The sequence below is a fragment of the Aquarana catesbeiana genome, linkage group LG04, assembly GCF_042186555.1.
Source record: "Aquarana catesbeiana isolate 2022-GZ linkage group LG04, ASM4218655v1, whole genome shotgun sequence".
NCBI classification, from domain to species: domain Eukaryota; kingdom Metazoa; phylum Chordata; class Amphibia; order Anura; family Ranidae; genus Aquarana; species Aquarana catesbeiana.
Genome location: NC_133327.1, coordinates 233,863,194 through 233,873,681, shown reverse-complemented (window position 1 = coordinate 233,873,681; position 10,488 = coordinate 233,863,194). Strand labels below are relative to the sequence as shown.

General features: G+C 39.7%; 1 protein-coding gene across 1 annotated transcript in view; it reads right to left on the bottom strand.

The window, feature by feature from the left end:
- Positions 1 to 4,796: 4,796 nt before the first annotated feature.
- Positions 4,797 to 10,488, bottom strand: part of KCNMB2 (potassium calcium-activated channel subfamily M regulatory beta subunit 2) — an 846,546-nt gene continuing 840,854 nt past the window's right edge. Inside the window, exon 5 of the mRNA XM_073626248.1 lies at positions 4,797 to 5,999. Within this exon, the coding sequence (XP_073482349.1) occupies positions 5,805 to 5,999 (195 nt within the window). The 3' untranslated portion in view covers positions 4,797 to 5,804. The remainder of the gene's footprint in view (positions 6,000 to 10,488) is intronic.

Here is a 10,488-nt window from a genome sequence, read left to right as displayed (position 1 = left end):
AGAACGGGAATAATAATTGGTACAAACCACCACATGATCAGAGAGAATGCAGGGGGCCACCACAAGAATATAGAGATAATAGAAAACCTGCATATGAATATAGAGTTAGGGTGCCACCAAACTAATGATATGGGCAACGAGAAGAAGCCAAGAAAGAAGAGAGGATGTAGATCCGGGAAGAGAGAACAAAAGAAAAAGAGAATAAAAGGGGAGGACATTTTTAATCTAAGTGGTCAACCACTTACACAGGAGGAGATTGGGGTACTGGATAAAGGTTTGAAATATGCACCTACAAAGAATTTGGACAAGTTTTATACACATACATACATACATATATAGGCATTTAGAAATATGTGAGAAAGTTAAATATCAAAAAACATATTGCAGGACATCAAATTAAATCCAGACTGCCAGTAGCAGGATAAGATGATATTTTACATAGCACACTGAGAAACAAATCTATTTTTAATCTCCCCGTCAAAGACAATAAATATATTGAGGTTTTTAAAAAAGTGCTTTTACAGGAACTTTTTTTTTTCATTGTTTAGGTTGTTATTTTTAATCTATTTTAACATGACTCCAGTGGTTCAAGTTATTTAAACAGTTTATGCATCGTTCTGAACACACAGTTCCTGCATATCTTTTTCCTAGTAGCAGCGTGACACTACTAAAAAAATGTCTGCGCTCTTTCCAAAGAAGTGATCTACTGAAACATGGCCACTATGATATTTTGTATTGGGCTACAAAAAATGGCCGCCCATTGTATCCAATGCTGTAGACTATTTAAAGACATTTCCAGTGCATACCATCATCCCCTGATGAAGTCACATGACCGTGACAACACGCGTAGGGACGGACAGGCACCGGAACTAACGTTGGCATACAAGTTTGCCACTCATGGAGTTCTGTTTACTTGCTTGAATACAATGTGAGTACCTTCACTGTTTGTTATGAAATAAAAGTCATCTGATTTTACATACTACATGATCCGAAAAAAAACCTTTTTTTCTTTCCAATATTATCTATGTACCTACTGGGAGAAAAAGATCATTTATTATATTAGATCTAGATCTACGCTATTGCCCCAGGAGTACGGTATAAGGAAGAAGCAAACTACACTGATTTCTATTGTTATACACATGCGGTTGCCTCATTACCACAAGGTAAGAGGCCATTTCCACTGGTGTGTGTTTTTTGCATGAAGAGGAGACAATTGTTTTTTGGCACCTTTTGTACTTTGCGGTCTTTGCACAGAAGAAAAGACTTTATTGCTGTTTTGCACAGTTCATTTGCACTTTACACAAGAAAAGACTCTATTGCTGATTTGCACACTTCGTTTGCACTTTGCACATGATTCCATTTATTGAAGAAAATTTCCATTGTATAGCACTTTTCTAATACTGCATTATTTTGCACTATCACTTTGCACTTTGGAATTAGTCACTATATCAGTACACTTTGGAGAGTTTTACACTATTGATGTGCTGTCGTTTATATATGTGATTTTTATTTTATTATTTCGCATGTGTACTACTACCTTTAGCAGCACATTGCTTCTTGATACAGTTTGAAATTCTGATTGTTTGTTTAACAGCGCAGCACCAGCTATCCTTTTTTAATATTTCTGTTATGGGTATGGATTGACCCTTATTCAGTGTTCGCAGCAGTTATATTACCTATATTCACATAATAGCGCAGGAATATATATATATATACTGTATTTATTGGCGTATAACACTCACTTTTTCACCATAAAAATCAGGTGCAAATAGCGCGTGCGTGTTATACGCCAATACTTCAATTTTATGGGGGGGGGGGGTTTGGGTGGGACGAGCGCCGTCAGATTACATACAGTGAGAATCTCCTGTTTACTTGGCAGTCTCTGTAATAGGAAGTCCCGTCTCCTGGGCCACCATTGGACCACTGTTCTGTCTATCGTAGGAGATTCTCACTGTATGTAATCTGTCGGCGCTCGTCCCGCCCCCCTCCCTGTCCCCTCTGGGCTGCAGATGGGCATCAATCAGGCTGCATTGATGGCAATGGTGAGGCTGCTGCATTCATGGCAATGGTGAAGCTGCATTGATGTGGACTGATGAGGCTGCATTGATGGCACTTGTGAGGCTGCAGATGGGCAATGACCCTTATTTTGCTTCAAAGTTCCTTATTTAAAATTTAAGTTTTTTTCCTGAAACTTCCCTCTTAAAATGAATGTGCGTGTTATATGCCTGTGCGTGTTATACACCGATAAATACGGTATATATATATATATATATATATATATATATATATATATATATATATATATATATTTTTTTTTTACTATGTAATGTAACTAAGTAATAATATAACACTCTAATATGTACTGTTGATTTCTTTATTTAAAACTGACTGGTGTGGGTCCTATCAAAAAATCTGCCCAGTCAAAATGTGCAATGAGCAAAAATGCTTGTATTCACTTTAATCTTTGGGGTCTTTTTAAGCTAAATAAACACATTGCAATGTTAATTTTTCTTTTTAATAATAGCATGGTTGGTGCAGGTTAAGTTAAAAAAAGCCCTAGTATATTCACTATGACATTTTAGTGACTTTTAAAAAAAATGAAATAGGTACACTCTAATATTGATTTTTGGATTGAAAGGTGGCTGGTCTCTCTCCTGTTAAAAACATGGCCTAATGAGACTGCTATTGCTGCTATTAATCTTGATGTAAGTTGTTTCTTCTTGTATGGATGTTTACTAGGCTGATGAGCCTTTTTGTTTTTGTTAATATACGCTTCAGTGTTCACAGTTTCAATTTTGACTGTTTTGTGCAGAGACATTTGAGGCTGATTGAAAAGCTGTTTTATATCACAGAACCATGTGCAGGGAAACCACAGAGAACTCCACACCACTGCAAGACCAGTGTCTGAGCTGTTGGTATCGCAAGGAATCCATAAAAAAAGCAATTAAAAAAAAAAATTCCAGTGGGTGCTTTGGAACACACCTCTGTTGCACAGACATGTGTGGTGACATGCAGATTAAATAATGTAGCCCTGTTATGGGGGGGTCATATGAAGTTGCCCTCTCCACACAGACTATGGCACTAACCTGCAGGTAACCAAATAAGCCAGAGCCTTCACTAAAGGAAGAGTGGACTATGAATATATAATTGGCAGTGCCTCCACCCAGAACACCTAGGGTGCTCGCTCTTCCCCCCTTTCCTGTGCGGGGCGTGGAATTAGCCTCTGAGCCATGATTGGCCAAAGGCATCACTGTACATCGCGCTGTGATTGGCCAAAGCATACAGGTCAGGTGCATGCTTTGGCCAGTCAGCAGCCTTCAATGCGGTGGGCGAACGTACCGCGAGCGCCCCATATATTTGTTCGTTCCCCGAACAAATGAACACCCGATGTTTGAGTCGAACCTACTAGCTAATCAGCTGTCTACGGGTGTTTTATATTTGAGCTGAATAATGCTAGAGTGTTTCTCTCTCGTTCTCTCTGTTGTGAGAGCCTGCTGCGGAGTAAAAGGCTGACTGCTGGGTGATCTCTAAAAAGGTACATATGCCGCTTGTTGTTTTGGGAACCCATTAAGGGCACACTGTTAGTTAGGAATGGACATAAGTTTAGTTAATGGCAAGCAGATGTTTTATTTTAAGCTATTAGCTTGCTGCACAAAACCCCTGTGCATTGAATTGTCTTTGTTCACTGCCCTGCTGAATTGAAGTGCATGGTATTCCTGCTTGGACCGTTTCAGGGTGTTCTTGTCTGTGCATATTTACTGCTGCCATTATCAGCTGAGCCTGCCCCCCCTTACAATAGCAATGAATAAATGTCCCAGGTTGGGACCTCAGACAGTTATGAGTTAGGGACCACATTTTGCAATGGCACCTTGATGCAGCAATGTGCCTTCACATGTGTTTACAAATGTATGCAAAAAAAAAAAAAAAAAAACCTCTGTTTTTAACTTGTGCACAGCCACAGTCTTGAGGTGTCCAAGTAACATCTAATCTAAATGGAACTAATCACAATCCAAATTATTTGTGTGAAAAGCCTGTAAGTTTCTTTTTATAGCCGCCCAATAAATATGAAGCTTTGTGATGCTGGGACCGTTACTAGAAAGTACTGGTGGTCAACATGCTATAAAGTATATCCTTGGAGAAACTTCTGCGAACAATATAGATAAAGTTATTTTGCGTCAAGCTTTCTATGTCAATTATGTACACCATGCACTTCCTTCCAGAATATAGATGAGCTGCTTAATGCTGCAGACTAACAATGATCTTTAATTTATGCACATAATCTAGTCGATAATTCTTTATCTTCTTTATTCTGATTACACTGATGGCACAGCTGCCCATTTAATTATGAGCAAATTGCTCTGCGGATTCCTCTGTTTTTACTGTAAATTGCATGGTTTAGGCAACAGTCACAGAACAGAGTTAGGGTTGACTACATTTGTGAGAATTTGTGATTTCCTTGCTTGTTTAACAGCTGTGGAAATCAATATGACCATTTTATTAAGTTTATCGTAAATCTCTGTGGCATGGAGAATGTGCTTAGTAAGAAAAAAATGTATCAAAACTTTTTTTTTTTTATTTGCTAGAGAAAACTTTTAGGAAGCTTTGCAATACATAGCGTTCCTTTTACAGTATAATAACTGGATCACTTGTATGCAATTGTTACAGTTTATTATATTTAAGATTTAATATCTCAAAGATATGATGTTAGTTAAATGAGAGTTCTTTGACCAAGAGTGAAAGCTTTAACACAATAACATTTATTGGTGAGTAGTTGAAAGTCTATCTAATACACATTCATCTATCTATAGTTTACCCCAAGGAAGAAAATATTAGGTTAAAAAAAAGAATACAGAGTATATTCATTAAAATACAAACATCAAACAAACACATGACAAGCAGGTATACCTTTAAGTGCTGGGAGCTGACCTGATATATACCAGTAGTGATGTCTTTAGGCCCACGTCAGATTCATCTCCTCTGCCTCTATTCTAAACTCACACTAATATAGGCCCATCTCTCATTGACTTGAGCAGGGTCCCCCTGATTGGTGATTCTGTTACCCCTCTCCTTCCTCCGGGTGTATCTCCTCCAAGATTGGACAATTCCCTGCCCCTTAATTTAGTATAGCTCAGCCCCTCACCTCCTCTCTTGGAGAGAGAATTAGTTTGAAGAGAAATGAATTAAAGAGAAGGTCATCACCTTCTCATAGCTGGGGCAAATTGTCCATTCCTGAACAGATCAAAGAAATATTATATCAAACACCCTTTGAAGTGAATAAAGGGTTGGTTAACACAGGGGACTACAAAGCCTTTATCTTATGATGAATTCAGCCCCGTCAAGTCTACACTACAGTATTCAACTCAGATGGTATCACTTCCTTGCATTTTAATTTACGACAGGTAAATTGCGGAGCATCTCCCATAACACACAAATGCCTAACATTCCGGCAAGTCAAAAGGAACTGTTAAATGAATCAGATAGGTGGTCCCTCTTGCAGTGATGGGCATTCCAAGGATGTTGATTTGTAATAGGGGATTGCAGCTGTATTCTTGGCCAAAGTTGTAAGAGCAGGAGTGGTGTTAGTCTTTGGGGACACATGCAAGGTAACTTTTCCTAGGACGTACTGATGAGTGGATGCATGTGTGTTGCTGGACAAGGGGATGGAGATAACAAAGGAATATTTCCACTCTCCAGCATCACTTAACTGTGTCTCTTGAATCAACAAGGATCTCTTCTGAAAACTCATGACTCTATCCCGGTAGTCAGTGACATTCCCAGCAACGCCATTAACCCAGACTAGATGATTATCGATGGGACTCCACCAATAAACTTGCTTCCTCACAGTCCCTACAATTGCCACAGGCAGTAAGACGGATTCCCCCTCTAGGCAGTAGACCGGATTCTTGTCGACTATCATGCTGATGAATGGTCCAGTCTCCTTTCCCTTGGTATGTCCGATCATATGGAGCAGGAACACAATCCACATCGACTTCATGGCTCTAAAAGGGAAGAAAGCAGCACATTTTAGTTGATTTCTTTGGCTCCATAGAACCGTTTCAGTTGGTTCGCATGAACCCATTTAACTTGTGTCTTTTTGCCCTCCTCTAGTCTGATCTTATATACAGAAGGACTTAATTTGTCAATAATGGAAAATGGGCCTCTCCATTTTTTACTTAGACTGTTATCCAGGGGACGTAGCTCCAAGAACATAACTTGATCTCCTATGGCCCAAGTGCATTCTCGAACCCCTTTGGCTTTCTTTTGACTTTTACCCATTTGTGCCGCTGCAAATACATGGATCTCTTTTACCGCTTTTTGGAATTTAATGAGGTGTTGGTCCATTGAAAGTCTGTCTATGGTAGGGGTATGCATCTCTAGCCAAAGATGTTCAGGGAGTCTCATCTGTCTACCTGTCAGCACTTCAAAGGGTGTCAATCGGGTAGCATATGAGGGGGATGCGCAGATGGCCATGGCCAGTAATGGCAACAGATTATCCCAGTTCTTACCATTGATGTGGACACATTTTTTTAGCATTGTCTTAATCTGTCAATTGGCTCTTTCAACCTGACCCGAAGAAAAATATTATTATGGAGATCTGACGAAAAACAAAATTAATATTATTCATGAGATCATGAGAAATGATAAAGAAATCAGTCTGTGAGAACTCTGTGTGACTATGAGCAGCAAAACAACTTCATTCTTCTAGCATTCTAAAGAAGAAGAGAATGTGCTACATTAAACTATTAAAAAAATGGCAGCGTGACGAATGTGCTATCACCATTACAAGTGGTAGTTTTACCAGACCGAGGGCTTCCGTCTCGTAATTTATTCTGAGCATGCGTGGCACTTTGTGCGTCGGAATTGTGTATACACAATCGTAATTTACGCAAACGGATTTTGTTGTTGGAAAATTTGAGAACCAGATCTCAAATTTTGTGCGACGGAAATTCCGATGGAAACTGTCTGATGGAGCCTACACATGGTCGGAATTTCCGACAAAAGGCTCCCATCAAACATTTTCCGTTGGAAAATTCGACCGTGTGTATGGGGCATTAAGCTACAGTTCCAGTACATTCCATACAGCAGGTGTGCTGTTAGTCCACCAGCCGCAGTCAGCTCCACAGCCACCCCCCTTCCCTCTCCAGTCTCACTGCAGCTCCCTGGTCCCACACTGGCCAAACCTTTCCCTTAGAGCTCCATTTACATGGTTTATTACCTTCCCCAAAGATTTTACATCCTTCTTTTTCTGCAACAGTCCAGCCCTGTCTGCAGACTAACCAAACTGACAAGATCTACAAATCTCTACATTACCCAAGCTTTAAAGCTGTTTTAAATAAATAAAACAAATTGAGTTATTCCTTTCGACCCCCTTACAGGTTGTTACTATGTGAACTGTTCCCCATGTAGCTGTTTATTGTACAGGAACCATTGTTAGACCCTTGTAATACTACGGCAGAATAAGAAAGAGAGCACAAATACAAGCCAAATGAAAATCTGAGATGAGTCCTATTAGTTGTTGCATTTGATTGAAAAAGCCAATGCATTTCAGGGTGTTTCAAGGGACCCCTTCACCAGTGATTGGGAATGCAGAAAGTATTGAGATCTGGGTGGATATCAAAAAGATTCTCAGAGCAAAATACATTCGGTATTTAAAAGCCTCTGTTTCTGGTGCTCAGCTTGCTAGCTGTGCTAGGCACTGATGGCAGATGCTTTTGGATACTTTTCCAAACCCTGATAAATGAGGAACCTTAGGAACCCCAAATGCCCTAACAAATAACATTGATCCATACAAATAATTTTGGATTGCTACTCTGATCCTTAGTCTTCTTTATCAAAGAGTGTCAGTGCAATACTGACTGAATGCCAACTTTGTTTCTAGCATGTTTCAAGCTTAGTATGCTTAAAGCAATAATAAACCCAAAAGCAAACATTTAGTATATTGCAGCTCATCAATTCTTAGATGTGGTGGCTGCATTCCTTTTTTTTTTTGGGGGGGGGGCTTTCTTTCCCTGATTTTCGTCTGGTGATCTGGCCATGAAATCTGTTGTTTTTAAAAAGAACAAGCTTTCTTGCAGATGTCGCAGTTAAAGGGATGAAACAAACAATTTACTACTCACAGGGTTGCTTACAATGATCAGCTTTTATTTATTTATGTGTTATCACAAAAGGAAAAAAAACTTTGCTGTAACAGCTTATAAAGTATTAGCTGGACTTTGGCTTTAATTTGTTAGTGTATCTAAATCTGCTAGTATACCTAACACTCCCCCCCCTCCCCAGATTGAGAATGCTGTTGTCCAAAGGTGTTCTCCTTCATCCGGGGGGGGGGGCACTCTAATACAGGACGTGTGTTACTGGCTGGATCACCAGGGAAAAAAATACAGGGAAAAAAGCCTAAAAAAACAAAAATAACACAGCCACCACATCTACTGATTGCTAAGCTGCAATATATTACATTTTTGGTTTAGAGTTTAATACCACTTTAAAGTAGAGTTCCATTCATAATTTTTTTTTTTTACATTATTCAGCAGCATTAAATCTAAATAACAACCTTTGGAAAAAAAAAAAAATGTACTCATCTTTTCTGGTCTGTTGCTAGGGAGTCCCTCGTAATCTGCCTCTTCCTTTTCAAGGCGCCTGACGTAATTTCCCTCAGCACCCATGCTCACTAGTGCTATTGGGAGATGTTTGTCATCATTTCCCAGGAGCCACTGGGCAGCGCCAAGGGCTTCTTTGCCATCACAACGAAGGCGGGCACTTCCGACAACGCCAACTGTTGTGATGGCAATGTCAGAAGTGTACGGCGCTGCGCCGTACGTACGGCGCTGCGCCGTACGTACGGAGCATGCGCGAGAATGCTAGGGGGTCCCTCGTAATCTGCCTCTTCCTCTTCAAGGCGCCTGATGTCATTTCCCTCGGCACCCGTGCTCGCTAGTGCTATTGGGAGATGTTTGTCATCATTTCCCAGGAGCCACTGGGCAGCGCCAAGGGCTTTGTTGCCATCAGAACGGGGGCGGGCACTTCCGACAATGCCGACTGTTGTGATGGCAATGTCAGAAGTGTACAGTGCTGCGCCGTACGTACGGCGCATGCGCAAGAATGGGCGGTGCTGGTCACTCAGCTGCACCGTATCCCCGAAGATTCTGCTTGTGGGCTTCACATGCCCACAAGCAATATGGGAACTGCCGAGACAGCAGAATATAAGGTATTTAATATTCTATAATCTTCAATCTAGCAGCAACATTAACAAAATAATTAACAAAATAAGTGAGTGGCATTAGTCAATGTAATGATCCTAAAAAATGCATTAAAAAAAAAAAAAAAATGTTGTTGGAACTTTAAGGACAACATTTTTCATATGAAAATGAAGATTAGGATGCCGAAAAAAAAGCGGGTGTGGTTAAATGACACATTGCTAGAAGTAACACTTTATGGGAACAGCGGTAGCCTCTTGCAAAAGTCCCCTTTTTGGATTACACTTTTTTTTTCGGTTTACAAATTATATGAATGGTGTTTTGACCCTAAAGCTTCAACATATTTTATTGAAGAGTGCTTTAATAAAAAAAAATGATCAGTGAAAAAAGTGCATGTGATAACAGTTTGCGCTTAGCAAAAATCCTCCATATTCTTGCAGAGATCATTTTTTTTTTTTTTTATGCTGGCAACATATTGTTGATTGATAACAAAAAAAGCACAAAAAAGCACTAAAGCACCTGAGAATGTGTGATTGGGCGGAACACGGGACCTCAGGGAAATATTATCATTTGCTAATGTTTAACAGAAAGCATTCTACAATAGATTCAATTTCCAATTTTGGGTTGCATTAGCTCTCAAATAATTTCATTAAATGTTTCACCATCTCACTTAACGACTAAGTACCTTGTCAAAAAGGGAAATAAAATGATCATAGTCCATGTTTTACCCCCACTGGAAAACCTTGTAATTCTTCAGCAATGTTAATAATAATAATTGGTGCAATCAATTATGAGCCAACAAAGCATCAGTCACAATTTCTCAGTGATCACATCCTGCTTAAATGGAATAAATGAAGAAATTATTAATTAATGTCAGGCTCCTAGATTAAAAAAAAAATGGTAAAGTGGAAATAGAGTCTTAAGCAGCTGCTGGAAGTTTTTAAATATTGATAACTCGGCATAAGATGAGCTTTCATCTAGCCCTATAAGGACAGACAATTTTTTTTTGTAACCACTTGCTGACCAGTGATGTACCCATATAGTTTTTAGAGCTGATGGTCGGCTCTCTTGTAAAAGCAATCCTAGCGGTTAACAAGCAGTGGGAGGGAACGCTGCTGCTTTCTGCGGCTTTCTCTGACTCTTACGTCTGACTGGGAGACCCAATCGACCAGCCGGTGCCTTTCTGCCAGCTGATTGACGGGCCGAACAAGGACCAGATCAGCTTTGTTTGATTCTCAGCTATGGTAATCATGTTTTTCTTAGTTTCTGTTATAAAATTCTGCAAATAAATAATCTT